The sequence below is a fragment of the Dreissena polymorpha genome, chromosome 11, assembly GCF_020536995.1.
Source record: "Dreissena polymorpha isolate Duluth1 chromosome 11, UMN_Dpol_1.0, whole genome shotgun sequence".
Taxonomy (NCBI): Eukaryota; Metazoa; Mollusca; class Bivalvia; order Myida; family Dreissenidae; genus Dreissena; species Dreissena polymorpha.
The window spans coordinates 57394615-57422239 of record NC_068365.1 but is presented as its reverse complement, the minus strand read 5'-3'; the positions used below and the strand labels follow the sequence as shown (position 1 = coordinate 57422239).

Sequence of the window (27625 nt, the reverse complement as noted above, 5' to 3'; positions counted from 1 at the left end):
ATGCATTGGGTATGATTATATGCCTGATTGATAAATGGATTTTAAAAGTTAATACGAAATAAGGCAAAGCCTAAAAGTGAGCAAGATTAATGTTTAATAGAAGAAACTAACAAAAAACTTTAATAAAGATATTGTTTGAATTTAATTATTTAAGGCATTTCCTAGCAGAAGAACGTAGAGTTCGTAAAGACTGGTATAAAAAATATGGAAATGAACTTTTTATTAATATGTTAATCAGCATTTAAACAACAAACGGGCCATATTAAAGGGTTTCACATGACCTAATGAACTGAACTGTTCGCGCCAAACCCCGGCCAAAACAGATTGTTACACTATCAGTTTCCAGCCTCGCAACCACAAGTTAACCTACGAAGGTCAGATCGGGATTCGAACCTAAAACCTTCCATGAGCCATCTGATGATATATAGCGACCCTAATAGTGTGAAGAGTCTTTGGCAACAGGTTATGTGTCAGTGCGTGATCGTGAGTATATTCACGCTTATGTGAATCTGTGAACCAGAATCGTACGGCTTTACAATTTGGGCTGGTACAAAACTCAAGAAGGGATAAATCTGTTTCTTTGCGTCAATAGTAACAAATAAGCAATGCAACCTTGTAAAATTCAGCATACTATATACATTAAAAAAAAATCAGTTACATCTAGCATAGAGTAATCAAAACAACGATTTTAAAGTTACTCTTGAAATCCTGCAACACACGTTAACTTAAATATGAAAAAAACAAACAAACACACACATGCATATCGGTTTAAAACAAATAAGCTTACACCAAAAACCGTGTTGTAGACTATTACCATAGGTACAGCAAAACGATTAAAAAATCTGATTAGAAGTGCTATACATAATGTATAGGAACGTTTTTTTGTAAAGATGTCAAGGAAATACACTTGTGAACCTCTTGTTTCGATAGATGTAATCGTTTAGTTCATTGTACCACATAATTGACACATTGACTCAATTAAGTTAACTGAGAAGACACGTTAACAGTTGTTTCCACCTGCATAATTCCGATTTTGAGTGTTTGTTGGTATTCAAATGCAAAAGTTGTTTGTTAAGATAATTAATCATTCTGTTGTGACTTTGGTGTCATTGATATGGTCTCTCCCTGCAAAGGAAATGTAAAGGGATCCTTATTTTTGGGTGTTTATCCCCACCACCAAAACCATGTACTGGTTCAACTTAAGAATCTGACTACACAGTTTTCTCAACAAGCCTAACACGTTGTATAAATAAAATATAGTTTTATATTGATATTTAAGCAAAATAGCTAACTAACAAATAACTTAACTCGTTTTATTTTATGTAGTGCTGGCATATACACGGTGCCTATACCACGAAGGTAAGATTTTTATGGATATTTTTTTTTAATATGTCACCATTTTCAGTGGGATAAAGTGGAGAGCCCGCTCATTCATGATAGCTTTCTATAGGTATCATGATTTTTTAAAACAAATAAGTATTTTTTCAGTAAAGTGCAACCGCGCGTTTGAACGGTTAGAAAAAGGTAGGATCAGTGTGGGGACATTATTTTATTTTGATACAGAAACATCACCTCTGGTGCAATTAATCAATAAACGTTATGGGCGGAGCTTACACTATATTACTTAGCATTCATTTTCAGGTTTATGTTATATGTTTACGAAACACAATTCAAGAAAAATATTCTTACAGTAATATGATCTGTGTGGTATACGTGTTTAGAAGGATCTGTGTGGTATCCGTGTTTCTACAATTCACGGATAAATTGAAATAATGAGGACAAAATATTTTTTTATATTTAATTTCAATAATTTCAATACAACAATTACTACTACTACTATTACTACTTCTACTACTACTATTAGTAGTAGTAGTAGTAGTAGTAGTAGTAGTAGTAGTAGTAGTAGTAGTAGTAGTAGTAGTAGTAGTAGTAGTAGTAGTACATGTAGTAGTAGTAGTAGTAGTAGTAGTAGTAGTAGTAGTAGTAGTAGTAGTAGTAGTAGTAGTAGTAGTAGTAGTAGTAATAGAAGAAGAAGTAATAGTAGTAGTAGTAGTAGATCTATTATTATCATTAAAAATGATTCTTTTCAGTAATCACATATTTGACACTAGTGAGCGGAAAAGGATAAGGGAAGAAAAAAGAGAAAACTGTTTCACGAGAAAGAAATGCTATACAGAAGGGGACACTAGGAGTAAGTTGGGTGCCGGCGAGACGAAACGAAAGCCTGACAGAAACTGTTGCCAACAATAAGAATGGGGATAGACGAACACAATTGAAAATTTAATTCGAACACAAATTCTGCAATAGAGATTGTGTCAAATATTACACAGGTTGACAAAAAGCAAAGGCATGTTCTTTTCTGAGTAATATGTATGTTTTAAAATCAAATGTGAAATAAAAACTGATAAAACTGAATCCACCAGACGTATTGGTTTCTCATGGATTTCAAAGTGCCTTGCATCATTGTGAAGAAACTTTAAACGACCAAACAAATCATACATTTTCGACATTATTTTCTATTTTGTTGTTATTTAAAGTTGAAAATAACCGGCACGATTTACTAAAAACAAAATAATGGTCATTGTAGATTATATATATGTGTGTGTTATTTTCATTTATGGAATTCATATTGTTGCGCCATGTGTTTGTATAATGTCATGTTATAAATTATGACATTGTATTTAGTGTAACAAGTGTATGCTTATATTTAGTGTTAATTATTTTGAAGAGAATATAAAAAGTAAATGAATAACTATTATATTAAATGATTATATATGTACGATTCTCCTCTTGTGTTGTGGTGGGGTGCAGCTGTGAAGAATGTCAAGAGGTATTTCGAATAAATTAAGGAGTATTTAATTGTATACTCAACCTTATCGCCTAAATTTGTTTATTGTCAATTACCATGGCCTAGAATAAGTATAAGCAGGCAGTTAATAATGTAAAGCAATCGTGAAAATCACTCCTTTTTAGAAACCCTGGCTGCTTATGATTATCAAACTAGCTTCAGACAGCGGTATTTAAAATTGAAATCAACGAAAAAACATCGCAAAACTTTAATCAAGTTATCGTTAATAAAGAATCACAGATTAGATAATACAAATCACAGATGCGATTCATTAATGAATAACGTAAATCTAACTTATTGCACAATTATTTGACAATAATTTCAAAAGAAACACACAAACGAACTTAACGAAACACAAAAACTAATCAAATTCGGATAACTTTTAAAAAATATTGAAAAGGAGAGTTAAAATAAAACAACGAATAAAATAACGTAAAACGATACTCAAGTTACACAGACAAACTGTAAACTATTATAATTATTAATCAGTATTCACGGATTTATGTGAAGTGCTCACGTGTCGAGAGAGGTTTGTTTTGTACGTTTTAAACACTCCTGATATATGTAATACTTGTCAGGCATGTGGGGCTTGTCGTGCTCTTTGAGGTCAATCTCACTCCTAACTGCCAACCCACACTGGTAACAGTTCGACAATCCCTCTTTTTTGCACTTTTCTCTCGAGCCACGGGTAGGTAGGTACTTGTCCGAAAAGCTCCTGCCGCACTGTACACACATCATGGGGTCCTTCGTTCTTTGAAGCCTTCTAAGATTGAAGGCATCGTAAGAAGAAAAAAAGCTATTTTAATCACGTGACATTTCAATGCGTAAACTCGCTATTTCAAAAATGTTAGTATCAGAAGACACGCGTTCGTTTTTTTTAATTACCAACGATTTGACGATTATTGAGATATTTCAAAATGTATGATAACCTGAGAGATGAGATATATTGTATATTTGTACTGTTTCACGAAAATCCGTTCATCTGTTTGTTAGTATAACTGTATAAAAATTTAACTATTTTAAAGGTATTTCATCTTACCTGAAATGCTTTCCCACAGCAGTAATAGTTTCCAGAGTTAGCGTATCTTCTAATGTGGCGCAATAATCCAGCTCTGGTCTTCAACAATTTTCCGCATTCGGAGCATTGGGCCATACCTTAAAGCAAATATAATATCTAAAATAATATATAGAATACATTACTTCACGTGACAGTAGTGTTTGGTGCCAAAATAAAAATGGAATTTATTACAATAACATAAAGTGTACACCTGTTAAAAAGGTATGCATGGCATTGTCATCAATTTAAGATGCTCCAGCGTAAGATTTTAATTTTATGATGGGGATTGTATAGCATGCCTGTATATCATTATTATGTATTAGTTCAACAAGCGGTGCAAGCGTAGTGTATAGCCATTATGTGTTTTACTTGCTATCGCATTTAAAAATCCAGTTTTAAATACATTGTTGACAAGCATTTTTTTAGCAACTGAATAGAACTGAAAAACTTATAAACAGTATACCACACAGATCCTTCTAAAAACGTATACCACACAGATCATATTACTGTAAGAATATTTACCTTGAATTTTGTTTCGTAAATATATAACAGAAACCTGAAAATGAATGCAAAATGATATAGTGTAAGCTCCGCCCATTAAGTTTATTGCTTTATTTCACCAGAAGTGATGTTTCTGTGTCAAAATAAAATAATGTCCCCACACTGATCCTACCTTTTTCTAAGCGTTCAAACGCGCGGTTTCACTTTACTGAAAAAATACTTATTTGTTTTATAAAATCATGATACCTATAGAAAGCTCTCATGAATGAGCGGGCTCTCCACTTTATCCCATTGAAAATGGTGACAAATTAAAAAAAATATCCATAAAAATCTTACCTTCGTCGCGCTTTTGTTGACATTTTAGTCCCCACACAGATCTTAAAAAGTCACGTGGTATAGGCACCGTGATATATAGTCTTAAAATAAACACGACAGGCGCTATATATAGCGCGCTATATATAGCTGATATTTACTCCGATTGAATAATATCGTATTTTCTCCTTTACCATAGTTGGGCTGGCATAGTCGAGTGGTTACTTCGAAAACAAAAAATAAAATAACAGTATAAAAATAATTCTTGTGGGTTCGATCCCCATAGATCCACTGACGCCATTCAGCCCTTTTTTGGTTTTTGTTCGCGTTTTTCCTTCATTTCAAAATGTCTAACGCATTTATATTTATATCTAAATTACTATTAAAAGTGTGCACATTATACGAGCGTAAGAATTGGTTGTACAAATGTTAAAACAATTTTAACTAGAAATGGCGCGGCAGAGGCCGACGCGTATCCCCACACCTCATGTTTGACCCAGGGGCGCCCCAGGGTTGGTAATGGGGCCATGCATAGTTGAGATTGACCGTATTGTCATAAGAGAAATTCAGTATCAATTAGAAGTGAATCGGTGTAGAAATGAAGAAATTATAGTAAAAGGCAATTTTGGGTGGGCGTGGCCTATGTGGGCGTGGCCTATGTGGGCGGGGCGCCCCAGGGTTGGTAATGGGGCCATGCATAGCTGAGATTGACCGTATTGTCATAAGAGAGGTTCAGTATCAATTTGAAGTGAATCGGTGTAGAAATGAAGAAATTATAGTAAAAGGCAATTTTGGGTAGGCGTGGCCTTTGTGGGCGGGGCGCCCCAGGGTTGGTAATGGGGCCATGCATAGTTGAGATTGACTGAATTGTCATAAGAGAGGTTCAGTATCAATTTGAAGACAATCGGTGTAGAAATGAAGAAAATATAGTAAAATAACCTAAAAAATGAGTAAAAATCTCTGACCCGGCCCCACCCCAACCCCCATAACTTTTGACCCAGGGGTCAGATCAAAATTCCAAATAGTGCAGGGTCGCACATATGCTCATAGCTACCATGTGTGTAAGTTTCAAGGTTCTAGTGCTTATAGTGTAGGAGGAGATAGTGGCCAGGACGGACGGACGGACGGACGGACGGAAGACGGAGATAACCACAATATCCCCCCTTTTTGTCTGAAAAGCGTGGAGATAATAATGAATGTTCAAAAAGTTAGCAAAAGTAAAAAAAAATACATTAAAACTTAAGTTTGTTTTTGCCGGATATTTTACATTTTAACATGACTATTATTTTACAGATTTTGAACATATTTTAATATAATATAGTTGTGATTAAAATTGTTATAATTGAAAAAGTTTCCTTAATGTTGCAGAACTTTGTTTTCAATCACATGTGTACGTTGAGTAATGTTTTGTTGGTTGTATTGCCCCGTATTGCCCAATATACAAGATATGCTATTAATGTCTATAAACGGCAAACGAATGGTGACACGCGCTTTTCTCATGTTGGAGTCTGCGGACTTCATAATTTATAAATATTTTCAATGGAGTGTAAGGGGCAACACTAAAATATTATAGGGACTCAAACATCGGCGGGCACATGCACTCTTATCTTGTTTTCCTGGCATATTGGCGTTATTTTTATTGATCCCTAGTATACAACTCACGTCATAATGTGCATTTATATATCAGGTTATTTCTAATCAGGTATTTCTATGCAATGTTGTAATGTAATGCACACGACAGGACCATTTCTGTGCACGTTAATAATGTACAAAAGAGAGATGTATTTTATTAATTGTATTATATACTATTGTGGAAAATCATAAACATGTATATTTTTCACAGTATAGCATCTTCGGTTCATTTTCATTGATTGAATAAACCACCTAATTACCGATATAACATTGGGAGTTTTATGTATTATTGATTCAAATGTAAAATGAAGTCGAAAGCAGACTATATTAACCGCCGTTTTTCCTGTAAGAAATTGCCTTGATATAGCGGTGGTGTGACTGCACAGTGTCGTAATTAGATGAAACAAAATTACAAAAGATTAACGATGATCCTTAAGTTGCCATTATATCCTTGTTGCTGTTCATATCCAGTGAATTACCTTTATAAGTCTTCTAAACATATTTAAGAATACACTTTTATTTAAATATTACAATAAATATTAGATTGTTTTCATGTTTCATCATTGTAGTTTGAATTTTCGTACAAGGATGAATATTTTGATCACTACATACACTTAAAAGTATGAGTTTTGATTAAAATCAAATTATGTACAAATGTAACTTCATTGAAGTCAGAACTTACATGCCGCTATTATTGGCGCTACATGAAATATTATGGAATGTGATTTAGCAGGAAAATACTAATTTACTTAACTTAATGACAATTTAGCACATATATTTTGCCTAATTAGAATGAAGAATATATTTTTTGATTGACTTCTGAATTTGTGATATGACCATATCGATAATTCTTGATATACTGACTATGTTACTGACCATTGAATCGCTTACTATTTTCATGCTTAAGTTTTTATCATGTATTATAGGCCCGTTTGGGCCGGGTGCATGCCTTTTTGTAATTGTCTGTTGTTATTTCTATATATGTTTGCTCATGTCACTTTAATAAAATATTTACTTACTTCTTATTTCCACTCCATTCCCGGTTAGCCAACACATTCGAGAATCGCGAATACGATTTAAATTCCACGCACAATATGTGTTGGGATGGGTCATGCTTTTTTTCTTTTCAGGCAAGTCTCCACTTACGTTGAGTCAACTCATGCAGTTATCTGTAAATGACATAAGTATAGGTAAATAGACTAATCGAAATGCGTGATTATGTTTTCTGACCGCCGTTAAGTGACTGAAATAAATATGAACAAAGCGACAATCAAAATCAACGAAACAAATAAACAATATGTAAAACTAGTATATTTATACAGAAATTTTAATATTGATTAAGTTGTTAACACGATATTTTTATTTTTATCCAATACATAAAGTACTGTGCATACATAAAATACAGAGATTTTTGTTTTATCACCATTAAATCAAGAATGGGACTTCATAATACAATATAAAAGATTATTTTATTTTCACAATGGAATCAAGACTGCGACTTTGTACTAACAACATTTCCGGTGCATTTTTCGTGTAGACCTATAACCAGCTGTTAATTTTTAACGACAATAATCAATAGCTTATAAACTGTTGGGAACATTTCGCGCGAATATACATTCGAATATTTCATTTACTGATTTGAGAGCAATCCCCCACAACATTGGTCACATCACTGTGACCTTTTGGATGTCCGGACTACTCTCTACATGTTCATACGACACACAGACACACATTTTGGACCAGTTACAATTACGCATTAAATTTCATCTCAGAATTTCAGGGTCAGTGCTCGGTTATTTAATCGTCAGCGGAATACAGAATGGTCTATCGATAAACGCATAATGATGACAATACAGTATTGCTTTCAATATATTAAATACATACGAATTATAGGGAAATAAATGACTGAGAAAGTATCGGTAAATGCCATTCATTTGCATTGTGAGAAAAAACTACCGACATATCATAGTTTCATGACCAGAGGAAAATAGTTGAATTATCAAACCAAACATGTGTGACGTTCATTTCTGATTCTCCGAGTTCGTGACGAATATTTTCTTTACTTAGAAGATACACAAAGGGACGGTATGCATACATAAATTGTATTATCCAATATATACGTGAAAACATCCGAGATATACCATACCGAATCGTATAAACTTTATAAACAGTGCACGCAATAAACTTTTTAAGTTAAATAAACAAGTCATTTACGACGGAAAAAAGACAATTACGTAATGTAGATTGAGCATTATTTAGTCTAAATGATGAAACTTCATGCAATTATAAACACGACCGTTTATCACACGCTCCACCTCTTTTTTGAGATGCATTAATAAATGAGCCAATGCAACTTCCGAGGTGGCGCTCAGGCCCGGTTGTTTTGAAATTTCACGGATAATTTTACAGGGTGATTAGTTTTATATGTTTTCTTCAACATAATGCGCATTATTTTTAAAATCGGGCAATGTAGTGCAATTCAGGGAAGATTAATTAATCCAGCAATGTACAGAAACATACATTCTCAACTTATTTAAAAACGTGAGAACCTTTATAAGTTGTGGAATGGTGGAGTTTTTAAAATCATTTCGATGAGTTTTTCCTGTGTGACGAGAAATTTGTCCACCCAATTTAATCGCTAATTGTATCAAACGATTGCGTACAACATAAATTTGATGCTGCCATGCACACAAATATTACCTTCTTGCCGACGTAGTAGATAATTTTGCATTTTTCCAAAAGAGATAGAGGTAATGCTTAGGAGATGGCGCTAATGCTAGGAGGTGGCGCCAATGCAGGATGTCTCCATTAACAGTCGTATCGCAATGGCATTATCACATGAAGTACAATTGATAGATACTATTTTTGATCTATTTAATTTATTTTTCAAAGTACATTCGAAGGCCCAAATCTTTACAGAACATAAACATTTCTATAATAAATAATTTCATGGTAAAAAACACTCTTTTTATTCCAATATTTCGCCCAAATGGGCTTTATCAAGGTTTACAAATATAAATTACCATGAAAATATATATCTTTATCCCGACTGGATATTAAACTGAGTATAATAAATAAATAAATAAGATGTAGTTTTTTTAAATATTTAAGTGATCAACTCAATTAAGAAGTCACCAACATAAATGAAACATACTGTACGATAAATTCCAAAGATTTGTAATACTCAATAAAACCAATAACGTAATGTTCAACATTATCAAAATAATTCATTGACAATAATATTTGTATACAGTATGATAATTCACGAAATAAATATAAGATAATACTTCTTCTTGAATGATGATTTGTGTCCCTTAATCCAAATGCTTAATTTGCTAAAAGGCCAAGGTCAACGGATCTTAATTAGACTCACATGTTGTTTTTCCACTATCAACACCAAAAATGAAGATAGCTCGTTCTTTTTCCGTTAACCTTTTTGTATAATACATGTTAATGTTGTTATCTTACAAAGACGAACGTTTAAATCCATCAAGACATTATTAGAAAACATTTTTTTTCTAATTAAAAACGCACGCGACTCAAATGTGCTGAAGTAGTCAACTTACAAAAGATAATGTCCTGTAAACATAATAGAAACCATAACATAAAATATTTCACATTAAAATAGCTGTAAATGTGCACCACCTCCTAATCTGGGCGCCACCTCCTTGGCATTTTCTTCATCTCTTTTTGAAAAATGCAAATGAATGAATTAGATCGGCTTGAAGCAGATATTTTTGTGCACGCATTAACTTTTACAGTTTCAAAGCAATCGTTTTATGTAATGAGCAATTAAATTGACTGGGAATTTCCTCGTCACACAGGTAAAAAACTTCGATTTGCTTTTACGAAATATACCATGCCGCAACTTATAAAGGGCCTCATGTTCCAAATGAGTTGTGATTGTATATTTCTGTACATCCTTGGATGAATTTATAATCGCTGAATCGCACTAAATTGGCCGATTTGCAAAAATAATGCGAACTATGTTAAAAAAAAAACCACATAAAACCATATCACCTTGCAAAATTATCCGTTTAATTTCAAAACATCCGGGCCTGAGCGCCACCTTGGAAGTAGCATTGACTCATTTATTAATGCATCTCAAAAAAAGAGGTGGCGTGCGTGATTAAAGGTCGTGTATATAAAGTCACAGGTGGTAAGCGTGTGGCTATGATATTTATTAGTGAAAACATCATTTTGAATGATAAATAATCATATTATAACGAAAAATTAACTTTTCTGAAGAAAAGAAAATCACTATCAAATATATATATAACAAGGTATGCAACTCAAAATCACCCCAAAACGGGGTGCATCGCTTTGAACAGCCACATCTTCATCAATTGTGCAGCGATTTTCACGATCTCGGTCTTATTCAACGCAGAAATGAATTTTCTTTCTGGAAATGTATATGTCTTGCAATATTTTTACACATGCTGGGTCAACTTTCAAGAAATAACACGATACACAACTCGCATGACCCAGTTGACACTGATCAGGCAGTATTTAAGACTGAAATCTTCACGGAGTAAAGGGCATTTTCCCTGCAAAGTTCAAGAACCTCGATACCATAATTCAATAAAACGTATGAAAAAAAACATTATTACCGTGCTTGCCGTTACATTATGCATCAAAACTAACTGTCCAGCGCCGTTTGAAACCTTTGTTTACATACATTTCAACTAACTGACATTTTAAACACACGAGTGATTTCATTGGTCCAATGCGGAGGTATGTCTTTACAACTGGAGATTTCATTCATAAATACTGCCTGATCAGTGTCAACTGGGTCGTGCGAGTTGTGTATCGTGTTAAAGTATAAAGTTGCATAGTTTGAACTCTCATGTTTGAAATTAAATGTTTTTAAAGATATTTCTGGTTATGTCTAATGGATAAAAGAAAGATTGTTTTGAATTACTATATAAAATAAAAATGTTGTCGGTTATTTTCGACCCATAAATAATAACTTTATAAATTAGGATTTTTATTTGAAAGAAGCGTGTGAGACGAATAATCCGACTAGTTTTTTTTCATTTTCTTCATGCGTTGGGTCGATCTTATCTTATACTATATTTAGAAGTATATTTTAAAACACGGGAAACCAGTTAATAACAAATATAGCAAATATAGCAGATGCTTGAAAAACAAAGTTACTAGTCATATCCAAGTTTATAATTTACAAAATTGAAAAAATAAACAAATTATCCAAACACATAACATACATGAATAATTACCCTTCATGTCTATGGCAAAACAAAAAATATAATTCATTGTAAACCGCAACAATAAAGGTTGGCTCACATGAGCTATTTCAATATCGCGGTTCTATATTTAACCAATAAACGGTTTACTAATCAATGTTTACTCAGATTGAATATAAACTTGTTTTCTCCTCCAGTGTTCGTGGGCTGGCGTAGTCGAGTGGTTACTTCGTGAAATACAAACCTGTCTCTTAAACAGTTTACGTGGGTTCGATCCCCATAGATCCACTGACGCAATTCAGCCTTTTTTTTACATTTTTGCCATTTTCTCTTTTCAAATTGTCTAACGCATTCATAGTTATCTACTATTTAAAATGTTCGAATTATACGGGGGTAAAAATCGTTTTTATTTTTTCAACGGTTTTCCAAAACTAAGATCAAAGTTTGTACAAAAGTCCTTCAAATTGAGGTGCGTTTTTCTCGTATATCTAACTTGTTATAAATACAATCTAACATTGTTTCAATGTATAATTTCATGAATTTAATTAATGCATGTTGATGTCATTCTACCAAAGAACTGTAATCCAATGGAACTCACGTCCTCCGCATATACACGAGGCAGACATAGTAGAAGTTTTCAAAACCCTTACTCTTGTGGCTGTTATTTTCCCCCTTATCCACATGTAAACACTTACAATGTAAACAATATTAAATTAACACGCAACTGAGCACCTTTGTACAGTTTTCACCCTTTAACCAATAGGCGCCGGTACAAAATCTTCAATTTAGAAGGAGTTCTGTATCGGAAGAAGATGAAGAAAAAGAAGAAGAGAAATGTATTGTTGTATGTATTTCATCAGTTTTTGCCAAATTACGATACAAGCGATTGTTTTCTGTAAAATACTATCTGATGGTGACCTACGTTTATCTCCTGTTGGGTGTGTACGGAATTCGTTATTCGTTAATATGTTCAATGGGTTGTTAGGAGCAACATTACCGATAGCATATTCGCACGCGGAGTTCGAATTCGGCGAACACACGTGTTTTTATCTTGCATAAGTACAGGTTTGCGTTAGTTGTATTATAGAATGGATACCTATTAAATTTATATTATGGATGGCTAGATCAGGTTATTTATATCTAAGCTGTTTCTAGGCAATTGTCTTATGCAATGCACACAGCTTACTATTCATGGGCATTCTTAATGGGCAAAAGAGGATTTTATCTTATTTATTTTCTTGTTAATTATTGTAAAAAAAATGTACATGTAAATGTATATTGTCGTAACATATCATATTCAGTACATTTGCATACAATGAAGTCAATGAACCACCTTATTACCGATCTAAAATTGTAAATATTGGGTTTATTGTTTTATTGCAGTATTATTGATTCAAATATAAGGCAGTTCGAAGCAGGCTATATTTTTGGCCGTTATCCGTTTGTCCTATTAGAATGGTATTGACCTTGAGATTGTGTGACGGCACAGTGCCGCAAATTGATAAACAGATCAGGCAAGTTTCATATTGATCCTTGATCTTGCAAAAGGGATAAAGAACGGACATGAAATTAAACGCTAAACTACGGAATCCGGATAGTGCCATCTATAATCTATAAAAGATCAAGTATCGCTTAGTGTGTCTAGTGTCGCCCTTTGAACGCGATACTAGACACACGAAGCGATACTTGATATTTTTCTTGACCGTCGCGGCGATACTTGATCTTTTTCTTGACAGTCGCTGCGACGCACGATACATTTAACACGATATATCGACTTCTTGGCTACATACACAAGGGCGACATTGCAAGTGTTGTATATGAGATACGATAGCTTCAAGTATGAATACATAGTTAATGGCAAAAATCTGTAATTTTTACAGACCGTGCCATATAACTAGATGTTAAACGTTTTACATATATATTTTTATTCAAATAACAATGAAATGACTAGTACGGTCTGTAGTATGAGCGGAAACTGTTACTGTAACAGTGACATTCTCTGTGACGTGACTTGCACCAATTGCAATCCCAAGCTACGTCTGCATTTATGTTAGGTACAACAAAATGTATGACAACGCATCACATATCAAAGTCGTGTTATTTAGTCGAAACATTTTATTTTAATTTTATGAAACAGTGACCTTGAACTGAAAGATCCCAAATGCAATCCCTGGCTATGTCTCATGTATGCTACTTGCTTTAATATGACAGCAAAATACCATCTTCCGAACAAAATATACTGAAAGGGATTCATTTTTCTATTTTAGTAATAGTGACATGCACATCAACAAGCCCAGATGCAATCCCACGCTAGATCAGCATGTACGCTCCTTTCATACAAACTTTCAGCAGAATTGCATTTATTTAAAAGAAACATTCTATTTTATCGAACGGTGACCGTGACTCGACTGATCCCAAATCCAAGGTCTCCATGCAGTCTTGCTACATCCATAGTTTCATAAGGGTTGGTCAATGTAAACCCATTAGTTAACACAAAACCTAAAACGTATTAGTACACAGGACATTATTTTGATAGTTGAAGGTAAGTTGTGACCGTCTAATCGGTGTTTTTTTTTAATCCGGTATTCTGCCCCATTCCCAATCGAAAAAAGTATATTTTTGTTCCAAATGGGACCTACACATTTCCAAATAAAAGGTTTTCGGAAAAAGTAATATTTTTTTAGATTTCAACTTTTTTTTCCATCTGCCATCCAGCCATATAATTTCAACCTTAGTACAATAAAACTGAAAACACTTCTTTTCTCAACTTGAAGCTTTTTAAGCAAAACTGCAACAACAGTTAGTTCCCAATTTTAGTCAAAACGCCGCAAATTTTCCCAATTCAAAGGGCCCCGGCTCAATTCCCAAAATGGTAAAAATAAACACAAAAACAATTATAAATACAATGGCCACGAAGACATACATTCATATTTCATTGAAAATAAGTCGTAGATATACATTTCTTATGATATTGCGCAAAAGCGCTAATCTGGATTTTCCAAGTGCAAATGGGGTATAATTATTTGAAATTGCAGATCAGAGTTGTGGACTTTGCTCAGTGACCTTGCATGATAATCCCAAAAGCATTTATACAGTTTGAATACTTTGAATTTACCTTGTAGTTATAGAGATATGTACGTGTTTCACATGTACACCTGAATTTAAATTAGCAACTTTTACCTGACTGTTCTAACCACAAAATGGCAAAGTTCTGCTGAAAGGGTTGTTTAAGTAACTGTTATAAAGACCATGGGCACGCATTTAAACTTATGAAATGTCAAAATGATTTCTTAAAAACGAGAAATATCAACAAAATTCTGCATATAAATTATTTGAAAAAAAAATACGCACGCTAAGATCAGGGACTTGATTACAACTCCGTTTATTTTATATACACATGAAACTTGCATTTTAAATCTTTTAGGACACCATTTGGCTTCAATTATTTTAGATCACTTCAATATTATCTAGGATAATTAATGTCACTATTTCAAGCGCCAGCTAGTTAAATCCTAATGACAAGTCAATATTTATATAAATTTCAGATTAAAAATTTTGTTCGAAAGTTATACAACTTAATGACTTAAGTGTATTGATTTTAAACTTGACATACAACAATTGTTAAATGTATTTTTATACTTTCTAAAACATAATTGTCAAGGTTGTTTAGATCTCCACTAGATTACACCACCCTTAGCACCCCAGGAAACCCGATACCTTGTGAGCAGTGTAATACCATTGGAGCAGTTCTCGTTATTTTAGCATGAACTAACATAGGATAGGTAAATTGGAAAAAAAAAAATTTCAAAGTCCAATTTGAAACAACTGTGTATTAACATTGATGACAAAGGTATTGGCCTACATGTAGAAAAAATCCTGACAAATTTTGTTACAAAAATTAGCGAAATATGGCTCCCTGAAGTAGAAGATCGGGCAAAATGGGCCATGCGCAGGCATTTAGGGGAGAACAACTACTTCAATTTGCAAGCCACTACATTAATTAAAGGATTTATACAAACTTACACATGTCTGCCATAACCTCTTAGCAGGGTTTCTCAAGAAAACTATTTCTTGTGGAGAAATTTGCGTTTTTAATGACCATGCTGGGAAAACATGGATACCATATGGAGAAAACCAGGAAACCTTATGTGAGCAGTGACTTTATAATTCTTATTGGTGAAAAAATAACTAATTTCCAGCCATTTTGTTGCAATGTCTTTGCTTTGTAGAGGCATAGAGTAAGTGTATGTGGGCACATATGCATAAAAAAATGTACTTTTAAATGCCTTATATATTATCAATAGGGCCTTTTCAACATTCTCGTGTTTTATTTCTTTTTACCAACACTATTTTGGAAAATTTAAAGAAATACTTGACCTCTTTGTCTAAACAGATTTCTACCCAATCCCCGATTAGCCTCATCATCCGAGAATCGCGAGTTCGATTTTAAGTCCACGCAACGTAAGTGTGGTGTTATGCCTAGAAGTTATTTCTTTTCAGGCCAGTCTTCCATTACATTGAGTCAACTCATGCCGGTATCTACATGTATAACTCAAATAAGTATTTAAAATATTGGTAAAACATCTTATCAATAGAAACTCGAGAGTATGTTTACCGACCGCCGTTTTTTGACCGAAAAAGGAGACTATCACAATCAACAAAACAAAAATACGATGTGTAAAAGTACTCTAAATACAGAAATTTGAATATTGATTAAGAAGCGAACATAATATTGTTATTTTATCTCATACATTTCGTACTGTACATTAATTGAATACATTGAATACATTACTGTACATTGAATACAGATATAATTTTATGTTTCACCATTTAATCAAGAATGGGACTTAATAATACAAAACGAAGATTAGTTTCACGACGGACTCAAGAGTGAGAATTGATGCTATTCACATTCCCGGTGAGTTTTATATCTAAGTGATAAATGAAACATGGTTCGAAATAGCCAGGTAAAAGAAAAATATATTTGGTTAATTACCAAACATTATTATATTATTATATTATATACTAATAAATAAGGTTTTAATTTAAGAGACGCTCGGGTGACGAAAGCACACATTTTCATTTTTATTCATGCGCATAATCCGGTTAGTTCTTGTGGCCTTAATTGCAATTTCTGCTGCGTTTTTGTCGAGCTTATCTAAGGCTATTTTAAGAAGTCTATTTTAAAATACGGAAAATCCATTTCTCAAACAAATACAGCAGACGCTTCTTGTGACGCTTGAAAAAGCAAAATAATTATTCAAGCATATAATGTTTACAATTGAAAGCATACACACATAATTTAAACACATACATTTAACGGACGTTTGAATAAAAACAGATCCTGACTGTGGCTTAATAAAAATATAATTCCATAAAGACTGTCGCACTGAAGTGCAGCGCCCAATAAATACTTCTTACTCGCGGTACTATATTAAACCAATGTTTACCTCGTATGAATTGGCTTATTTTCTCCATAATAAAATTGGGACTGGCGTAGTCGAGTGGTTACTTCGCAAAACACAAACCGGACTTTTTAACAGTTTACGTGGGTTCGATCCCCATAGATCCACTGACGCAATTCAGTCCTTTTTTGCAGTTTTGCATCTTTTGCTTGCGTTGTGTTGAGCTTATAGTAGGCTATTTTTAGAAGTCTATTGTAAAACACGACTATCCAGTTACTAACAAATATAGCAGACGCCTCATGAGACGTTTGAAAAAGGAAAATATGATTTAGTATATAATTTACAAAAAATCACAAACACTTTTAAAGCATACATTTAATAGATATTTTTGAATAGTTACCCGTCCTGTCTATGGCAGAAAAGAATATCATTCTATATAGACCAGTAAATATACCAAGCAATTATACCCTGAACAGTAGATCTTTTAACTGAAACACATATTTTAATCTATATGCTGCATGTAATTTGTTTTTATAATAATAATAATAATAAGTTTTATAATATATCTGAAAATTTCTGCTAAACTATACTTTTCATATCTGACCGGGGAGGATACAATATTATATTTTTATACTTTTTATAACGGAAAATAATTTGTAAAGCTACCTGAAAACATAAACTCTTAATGTCATGTTTTAATACCATTTTAGACAAATACCTAAATGTCTTGATAAACAGAATTTAATAAAGTTTTAATATGTAAATACAATAGTATAGTTTTACATTGAACATAATAATTATAAAACTTAAAATAGATACATTATAATTTGATAAGTGTAACATTATTATGTTATGTTGTATTCTATGTCAGTTTTAATGAGATTGTGATATATAGTCTCTTATAATTCGCTATACATGCTACACATATTTCATTGAAAAAATGTTTTGATGAATTTTGGATGAGACTTAAATAAACTAATACACTATTTTTATTTTAATAAATCATCATTATCTGGATAGTTTTTGTTTATATTTCTGCATTTGTAAGATCGAGCTTATCTTAGGCTTTATTTAGAATTCTTATTTTAAACACGAAAATACAGTTAATCAATAACAAATATAGCAGGTGCTTGAAAACGATACAACAAAATATGCTATTGAAGAATTTAATTTACAAAATTGCAAAACATACACAAATTATTAAAAAAACATAACAGACATTTGGAATAATAATCCATCCTGTCTATGGCAACATAAAAAATATAATTCACTATGAACCGCAGCAATGAAGGTCGGCGCATAAGACATATTTCAATATCGCGGTTCTTTATTTCATCAAAGATATATCAATAAACGATTTATCGATAGATCTTTGATTTAACCAATGTTTACTCAGATTGAATATAAACTTGTTTTCTCCTTCAGTGTTCGTGGGCTGGCGTAGTCGAGTGGTTACTTCGTGAAATACAAACCTGTCTCTTAAACAGTTTACGTGGGTTCGATCCCCATAGATCCACTGACGCAATTCAGCCTTTTTGCATTTTTGTCTCTTGTTTTTTCAAATTGTCTAACGCACTGATATTTATATCTTTAAACTGTGTAAATTTTTCGAATAAAACGAGTGTAAAAATCGGTTATATACCTTGTCACGATTAAGTAAGTACCGGTATAAAAATTGGTGTTCGTTTTTTTCGTACATTTTTCTTGTTAAAAATAGAATATAAAATTGTTTCAATTTTAATTTTCGTGAATTTTATTTATTAATTGTAGAATTACTTATCAATGACATGTGTATGTTGCGTGATGTTTTGTTCATGTATTCCCTAAGTATTGGTCAATATACGATACAAGCGATTGTTTTCTGTGAAACAATATCTGATGCTGTTTGTCTCCTGCTGGGTAAGTACGGAATTCTTTATTCCTAAATATGTTCAATGGGCTGTAAGGAGCAACATTAACGATTGCATATTCATACGCGGAGTTCGAAATCGGCGGACAAACATATATTAATCATATGCATTTCTAGATCAGGTTATTTTTAACCTAATGGTAGCTGTTTGTATGCAATATTGTTATTCAATGCACACAGGCTGACTATTCATGGGCACTTATTAATGGGGAGATGAGAATTATATTTTAAGAGAATTATATTTTATTAATGTTCGTGTTATTTACTGTAAAATAATGTACACGTAAATGTATATGTGTAGTATCATAGCATCCTCAGTATATTTGCATAGAATGAACCATCCAATAACCAATCTAAAATTGCAAATTTGGATTTTCATGCTCTTCATTAGTTTTCTTGTAGTATTATTAATTCAAATGTAAAAGGCAATTCGAAGCAGGCTATATATTTTACCGTTATTCGTTTGTCATGTACGAATGGTATTGACCTTGAGGTTGCGTGAAGGCACAGTGCCGCAATTTGATAAACAAGACAAGTTTCACATTAATCCTTGTTCTTGCACAAGGGATACAGAAAGGACATAAAATTAAAAGATAAACATTCACATCTTGAAATATACGTTACGTTTGCGTTGGTTTGACTGGCTTTCTGTGGTAAGTTTTCAAGACATGTGTCATGAAAACTCTTCCAATGATATAAGGGAAGTGGGCTGACACGAAAAAAGACCCGAAACAATTTTTGAAACAAATAGCTTCAAGTACTGGAAACACGTTCGATCAAACCGGTGGTAGCAATATGTACAGCTTTTAAAACGACGTCAATTACTGGTTCTACCCACAAAACGGATTCGAGAGCGTCTCACTAAGCCTCAGGCGTGATGCAATCGAGCTAAAATTAATATGCATTAACTAAACTAATGGCAAGCCTTTAATTTGCCTTCCAATGCGTATTGTTCAGAATATAGGGTATTACATAATTGATCCCTCTTTTCACATATCTTTCCGGATATTCAAATCACGCATTTACACAGATTGCGCTTTATAAAATGAAAAATCTAACCTCGATACTTTTCAGTAATATAAAACGGTCCATTGTCGAAAGCTTATCCGGGTATTAAGGGTCGATTTCTCGAAATTCTCATAGCACACTGACTTTGTGTATCCCGATTACATTAATTTTTTTTATAATGTCTGTGCCGCAACACTGGTTTATGCGAAATCCAATAATGAAAAGTTTCTGTATGTCAATATAAAACTGGTTAGAATTGCATGTGTTGTATATGAGATGCGCTAGCTTTACGCTCATCATTCGGCTAGCATCGTTGCAAAACGCATGGCAGCATCTCTTCAATTTTCAATGTGACCAATGCAACGCAATTCATTCGGATCTACGTCCTGGAATTCCTCCGACATGTTTTAGTTAAATTGTTAATGTATCATTTAGGTAGTTATACATATGACAAACCATGACCACATAATAGAGACTTATATACTATTCGCATTGGTTTATAAACATGCACAGTTTCTTGAAAACATCTCTCTTATGAAAAATAAAAGGATGTTTTTTTTGTTTTTTTTTCGATTTGTTAAACTCATATGTGGTTTAGTTTAGCTAAATATATACAGGTACTCATAATTTCAAGAGCTTACCATGTTTTTGAGAAATATGATATGATTCTGCTAATTATTTTTAAGAACATGACATATTCGTATGTATCTCCTTCGTAGAAATAAAAAAATATTTTATTTTAACGGTATAAATAGTACTGCCCAGCATGATACACATTTACACATCAATAATTTCTATCAAGAACGGTCCGAAAATCGGAACTTCAGTTTACTTCCGGTCATGCGCTGTGCTAAGATCTCGTCAAACATCTCGCTCTCGGCGACAGTGAAGTGAGTTTTCCAGTCTCCGATAATGCCTATATTGTATAAGGGACACAACATTTTAGACAGTGAACGAAGAAATAAGAACATAACAACTGTAGTGTTCATTGACTGCATGAAAAGCCACGCCTACTCTTTGCTCAACGAATCAGACTTATGACGTTTTATTACGCATATCACGTTATCTTTAATATTCTACTACATGGCCATTTGCTGGACTTCTATAATTAACACAAAAAAAACTTGTTATACACATATATTTTAACCAACTTATTCCTGCATAGTGCATGTTTTTTTTGAAAGCAATACAATACATTTACTCGATAAAAATTGCTGAACATTCGGCAAGCAAAGATTTATGTAACATACAACTCTTCCTAAAAGAAAAAAGGCACATATTTTTAAAATATCTTTTACATGAGAAATTTAAACGTGCTTTGCATATTCAAACTCACGGATCTCACACAAATATTATAAGGACTATACCTTTTCGATAAAACGAGCAACCGGGTTTCCAGATTTTATCCTGTAGATCTTTCGGCGGAAGCTTCTTAACGGCCATGTTTTCAAACGAACAGCAGTCGTAAATTGCTTGGCAAAATTGATCGTCGGCATCAACGCTTAGAAACTGTGCGATCTTCTTTATCTGTTCAATGCCGTTCTGAAAAATAGTCATAATTTACTAGACGACCGGGATTTCCGAAATATTTGGTCGATGGAGTCCCATAAGCCTATGGCTGAGTGCTTTCAAATAAACGTCATTTTGTTATAATAAAAGTTGAACAACTATTCCTTTATTTCCTTCCAACGCGACGATTAGTCAACTTTAACGATTTATAGAAAGACCTACATCTGTATCTGGTTGCATTAACGGTTTTGAATTGACGATGTTTGAGTTTTATAATCCAAAGTTGGTTTCTACTGAAACGAAATTCCTTACCTGTTTTAAATCCTCGTAATGCACCATACAAATTCGGTCTGGTTCTGTGTCCATAATCGCTTCCATTTCTCTCACATACTGAAACCAGCTTCCATATGGCACTGGAATAACATAGTACGCAATGTTCAATATAATAGTCATCATTTCAAACATCATATTCTGTTTGATCATGTGTAACCCGTTGTTGTTGTTGTAAACATGTGCAGTGTTACTTATTTGAATAAAGTGAGTTTCCGGTTGGCCTCGATGGAGTTTTACCTGGTTTATTACAAAATGTACTCTACTCATGAGGCGACGATTCAAAATCTCAACATTATTGTCATGAAAGGGAAGAAGAATACCGGTAAAGCAACATTCTTTAAAAAAATTCTATTCTGAAAACATTTCGACTCTTTTAAAGGGGCCTTTTAACGTTTTGATAAATGGACAAAATTAAAAAAAAAGGTGTTTCAGATTCGCAAATTTTCTTTTTAGTTATGATATTTGTGAGGAAAAAGTAAAACTGAACATTTACAAAGCTCTAAAATAGCCAATATACGCATCTTTTGACGATTTAAAAACCTGACAATTATAAAGCGTTGCAACGCGAAACGATTGAATAATTTGGAGAGTTCTGTTGTTGTCGTTATATTTAGTGAAACTAGGCGGACTGCTTATATCAAGTATAAAATACTCTCTACATTGCGTGAGCGCGGATTGCCGAGTGGTCTAAATAATTTATACTTTTACTCCAGGACTCCAGGGTTCAGTGGTTCGAATCCAGTTGTGGGTTACTTTTTTTCTTTAAAAAAAAATTTATTCTCGATTTTTTCACTGGAGCTTTTTATTACCAATCTTTACAATTATTAATATAGAGCATTTAATGACAAACTTCAAAACATGAAAAAATCTGTGAAAAGGCCCCTTTAAATATATTTCACCCGCAACACAAACAAATATTATGTAATACATAAATACTGATCTGGATCGAGTGCGTGCGTGCGTGTGTGTGCGTGTTTTAACCTTTAATAGTGAAGAATAAAAATAATTGTCAGACAAAAGCATAGACCCATTAGTTCAAACGGTCATAAATCAACAATAAATATATAAAGAAACTACGTGATCCATGTGGTATAACATATCAAATAAAATCACAGTATACAAACTGAAATATGATAAGTAAACAAAAAAGAGAATGCCCCTATTAGTGTAAGGAACATGCAAGTGTTGCATATGTTAAAATGCTAAGTTCTACAGCTGAAAAGCTTTGTAGATATACAGATATGCTGTATCACGATTTGAACCTAACCTCGTTATCTTTATCATATATCTTTACCTCTTTATAAATATATCTCCATCTATGGCATATCTATTTTAAGACTAATAAATTAATACCAAATATACCGAGTACTCACACTTATCCTCCAGAAACCACTGCAAGAAGTGCTTGAAGGCACCCGTATAATCGTAGCTCCTCATACCCAGCATGTGATGGTACTTAGACACCACGAGGTCCTTGGGGTTCCGCAACACCAACACAATCTTGATCTTCGATATTGCATTATCCGGTAGCAACCTCAGGGGGAGATGCGAGGTGAGTACTCTTGGTGAAGGAGCGCTAGCGAATTCTTGTTCCGTTGTGGCCTCGAGCAGTGTAAATCTTTCGGAGATGGTCTCTGCCTTACCACGGTGAAGCATGCTCAGAATTTCATGAGCCCAATGGGTCCCTAAAACAAAGAGTACATGTAGCAACGCAGTAGACGGACAAAGATCGCTCTGCTTTTTCAGATCGCCAAAGGTTGCTTGCATAAGGGTTTTGATAAAATACGGTTATATTAAAAAAAAACACGTTCACGAACAAAAACGAATTCAAGTAAAATAAGGATTTTTATCTATTTATTGGTTTATTCATTGGGATTCAGATGTGAATTTCTGTTTCCAAATACCGAAAGTTGTTTTATTTTAAATGCATTAACATACACGTTGTTAACTTTTTACATGCGGGCCTGATTTCATTACATTCACAATTGTCACTAACTTGCCACGATTGCATTCGCTGATAACAATGTAATATCCATCACAGACACCGCTTCAAAACCTACCTTATACTAGTAATAGGTTACTGTCAATTCTATTTCGCTTATTAGAATTACTACGGTATTAAATGAGATGTGTGCGCATGCGCAATCAGTGTGCTCCGCGCTTCCGGTCAATGGAAGACGTATGTATTTTTGTGTCGATATTTTCGAGTTTATAGTGGCATAAAACGAACGTAGTTCGTAAGCATTGAGTATTTTCTTGATAATTAAAGGTATTGCCACAAGTTTGTACGCAGTACGAACACTGACATTTACTTCAAGGAGTTAAATTTGCAAAAACATTTGCCACACGTGGTGGGGCAAAAAATGGCGGAACCGGTGGTTCCAGTTCAGACATGTGAACAAGAGAAAAGTCAAACTGTTAAGCAGTCGTCAAAGGGAAAACAGCCTGCCAAATCTCGTACCACAGACGAGTCTAAAAAACTGGCTAATGTTTGTGATGATGTGAATCCATCATTGGCGAAAAGTTCGTCTTCAAAACCAACAGACAAAAACGAGGAAATTTTGTCAATTTTAAAGTCACTTCGTACTGAACAGCCGAATACAAATAAAAAATTAGAGGCATACGGGCACAGGTTAGATCAAATTGAGAATTATGAGTATTGTGACGACGATGGTCAATATGATGAAATGTATCAAGAACAGGGGTCTGAGTTTGGTTGTGAAGATACACGCAGTGTGCCTGACGTCCCTGCCGTGGTAAAACGCAAGTCGGATGACAATAATAATGAAGCTGTTGCCAGCAGCAGTCGTTTTGACAGTCCGTCAAAGAAATTCCGAACGGTTGAAACTTGCGATCAAAATGTAGATCTTGTCTTAGCAAACAATGTAAATGAACTGTTCAAACAGGGTATGGAGGAAGAACAGTATAACCACCTGACAAAAGATGAGATTAATGCCCGTCCGTCAAACTGTGATGGTTTGGTTGTTGTAAAATTAAACCAGTTAGTGTGGGACATTGTTTCACCAGTTGCCAGATCCAGGAATAAGAAACTGCAAACTCTGGAGACAAGTATTGTGAAATCAGCAAGTGTATTGGTAAAAACTGTTGATAAAGCAGCTAAGATTGAGTCCCAAGCAAAACAAAGTGGTTCAGATATAGGACCTATAATTGATGGATGTAATGATGCATTAGCCTTGCTAGGCCATGCCAATAGACAGTTGAATCTTCTTCGAAGGGACCTGTTAAAACCTGAAATGCGAAATGAATATGCACATTTGTGCACACACTCCTTACCTTATACGAGTCAGTTATTTGGGGACGATGTCTCCAAGGCAGCGAAGGAAATTGAGGAGTGTTTAAGGATTGGTTACAAGCTCCAATATGGTACAGGCCGTGGTAGTTTCAGAGCTCGATCTGGTTTCCGGCCGAGAGTTTAAATGTTCTTTACCATATATATACTCAACAACACGATGTTCCCCCAAACTCCTACATACCTGACTTCGGAGCTGTCGCCAGAAGAATGTCATCATCTCGTATTGTCCAAGATCGGATAGACTTTATTACTTCCCCCCGTTGCATAGGTTCCATTCTGAATGTGGGTAAAGGAAATCCGTCTATAGCAACCATTCCTTGCAGGGATTGACCGTCAGGGTCACTGAGTGCGTAGCCCGAGACGGACATTGGAATATTTGTGCTATATTCTCTTCAATAATAGTTTCCTGGTGTTACGTTCAAATATCAAGCCTAACACGCCAAACAAAAATCCCATCAGTGGTGTAAACGTTTAATGCATACCCTTACACGATATTGCCTAACTTTACCATTATTTTTCATATAATATTTTAGTAATCCATCCAAAACAAGACTATTCAGTACAAACACTATCTAGTTTATCAACCACTAACTTAACTTGCTGCATAAATTATTACGTTTACCACACAGATAAACAGTGCGTGTATTCAGATCGTCTGAGTCTAATTGTAGATATCTTATGGTCGCTCGAAATTTATGTTGCAAATCTCTTGCAAGACTGTTGCAAGTTTCATATCATGTACGTGAAAGCATGGAACGACAACTCTACTTAGAGAGACTGTAACAAAACGCGAGTAGATTTTTCCATTCACATTTCTGGTGGGTTTTAAATCTAATTGATATATGAAACATGGTTCGAAATAGCCAGGCAAAAGCAAAATTTTTTTGGTAAATTACCAAACATTAACATGTTAAAATAATAAATAAAATTTTAATTTAAGAAACGCCTGGGTGACGAAAGCACACATTTTCAATTTTATTTATCCAGCATAGTACAGTTACAGTAGTGCTAGTTATGTGGACTCAATTGCATTTTCTGCTTGCGTTTTTGTCGAGCTAATCTAAGGCTATTTTTAGAAGTCTTTTTTAAATACGGAAAATCCATTTCTCAAACAAATATAGGAGCCGCTTCTTGTTACGCTTGAAAAAGCAAAATAATTGTTCAAGCATATTATGTATACAATTTAAAACATACACACATAATTTAAACACATACATCAAACGGACGTTTAAATAAAAACAAATCCTGACTGTGGCTTAATAAAAATATAATTCCATAAAGAGTGCCGCACTGAAGTGCAGCGCCCAATAAGTAGTTCTTACTTGCGGTGCTATATTAAACCAATGTTTACCCTGATTGAATATTCGCTTATTTTCGCCGCACTAAATATGGGGCTGGCGTAGTCGAGTGGTTACTTCGAGAAAACAAATAGGTGTTTGAACAGTTAACGTGGGTTCGCTCCCCATAGATCCACTGACGCAAACTATCCCATTTTTGCAGTTTTGCGTTTTGTTTGCTTGCGTTGTGTCGAGCTTATAGAAGGCTATGTTTAGAAGTCTATTGTAAAACACGGACCAACCAGTTACAAATATAACAGACGTTTCATGAAACGCTTGAAAAAGGAAAATATGATTTAGTATATAATTTACAAAATTTAAAAAATCACAAACACCTTTAAACCATACATTTAATAGATATTTTGAATAATTACCCATTCTGTCTATGGCAGAATAGAATAATACCCTGTACAGAAGATCTTTTAACTGGATCACATATTTAAATCTATATGCTGCATGTAATTTGTTTGTATAATATTGATACGTTTTATGATATATCTGAACATTTCTGCTAATCTATACTTTTCATATCTGATTAGGGGAGATAAAAGAATATATTTTTTATACTGTTTTTTTTTATTGGAAAATATTTTGTAAAGCTACAAGAAAAAATTAATTCTTAAAGTCATGTTTTAATTTATACCATTTTAGACAAATACCTTTATGTCTTGATAAGCTACGGTAACATAACGGGGACATAGGAAATATTTTATTTAACGGTCTCTATGACGTGCGCACGCGATAGCTATGACGTGCGCACGCGATAGCTATGACGTGCGCACAAGACAGCTATGACGTGCGCACGCGATAGCTATGACGTGCGCACGCGATAGCTATGACGTGCGCACGCGATAGCTTTGACGTGCGCACGTCATAGATGACCAATCAGAAAAGGTATCAGATCAGAATAGGTAGCGCGTGCGATTATGTAATTTACACAATACATGCATGGGTTCTGGGCTATACATTATGAACAATCACACTAACAGAAAATATGTTCTTTATTAAACATGAACAACAATATTGGTCTAGCAATAATTTGGTAGTTCTAACTTACAGAAGAACACTTATACATGTATAATGAAAATCGTATGTCAATAAAGGAACTGATTTTTATACATAGTAACTTAAAGCAAAAATGGTTTACTTTTTTTTAATGCAAATAATCTTAAACTATCACGTGCCAATGAACTTAGAATGTGGATACTGAATAGCTCAAATTTCTATATATCTGTTGTCATGTTTCTAAATGTACAT

At 33.8% G+C, this 27625-nt stretch overlaps 1 protein-coding gene and 1 long non-coding RNA gene across 4 annotated transcripts; both read right to left on the bottom strand.

Moving 5' to 3' along the window:
• Nucleotides 1–3055: 3055 nt before the first annotated feature.
• On the bottom strand, nucleotides 3056–4820 carry LOC127850049 (uncharacterized). The gene is made up of 3 exons (XR_008035026.1): nucleotides 4743–4820; nucleotides 3888–4003; nucleotides 3056–3611 (listed from the first exon to the last, which is right to left on the bottom strand). It is a non-coding gene; the product is annotated as an uncharacterized LOC127850049 (long non-coding RNA).
• Nucleotides 4821–18456: 13636 nt separating this feature from the next.
• LOC127851539 (sulfotransferase 1A3-like) lies at nucleotides 18457–25711 on the bottom strand. 3 transcript variants are annotated; one of them, XM_052385366.1, is made up of 5 exons: nucleotides 23715–23768; nucleotides 23092–23403; nucleotides 21698–21798; nucleotides 21244–21418; nucleotides 18457–20792 (listed from the first exon to the last, which is right to left on the bottom strand). In XM_052385366.1, exons 1-5 carry the CDS (start codon nucleotides 23752–23754, stop codon nucleotides 20674–20676), a joined length of 747 nt encoding a protein of 248 aa, XP_052241326.1. In that variant the 5' UTR covers nucleotides 23755–23768; the 3' UTR covers nucleotides 18457–20673. The 3 variants fall into 3 exon arrangements, with proteins under 3 accessions (XP_052241326.1, XP_052241327.1, XP_052241325.1); XM_052385367.1 differs by lacking the exon at nucleotides 23715–23768 and adding an exon at nucleotides 25013–25168 and having other exon boundaries at nucleotides 18458–20792; XM_052385365.1 differs by lacking the exon at nucleotides 23715–23768 and adding an exon at nucleotides 25213–25711 and having other exon boundaries at nucleotides 20449–20792.
• Between the last annotated feature and the right edge of the window lie 1914 nt (nucleotides 25712–27625).

Excerpts from the sequence above, each read along its gene's own strand:
- LOC127851539 (XM_052385365.1), bottom strand. The coding sequence starts at position 25,399 with ATGTCCGTCTCGGGCTACGCACTCAGTGACCCTGACGGTCAATCCCTG. Across the intron at positions 21,799-23,091 it reads GTGGTTTCTGGAGGATAAGT|TGCCATATGGAAGCTGGTTT; the intron begins GTGAGTACTCGG and ends ATGTTATTCCAG. Across the intron at positions 21,419-21,697 it reads ATTACGAGGATTTAAAACAG|AACGGCATTGAACAGATAAA; the intron begins GTAAGGAATTTC and ends ACTATTTTTCAG.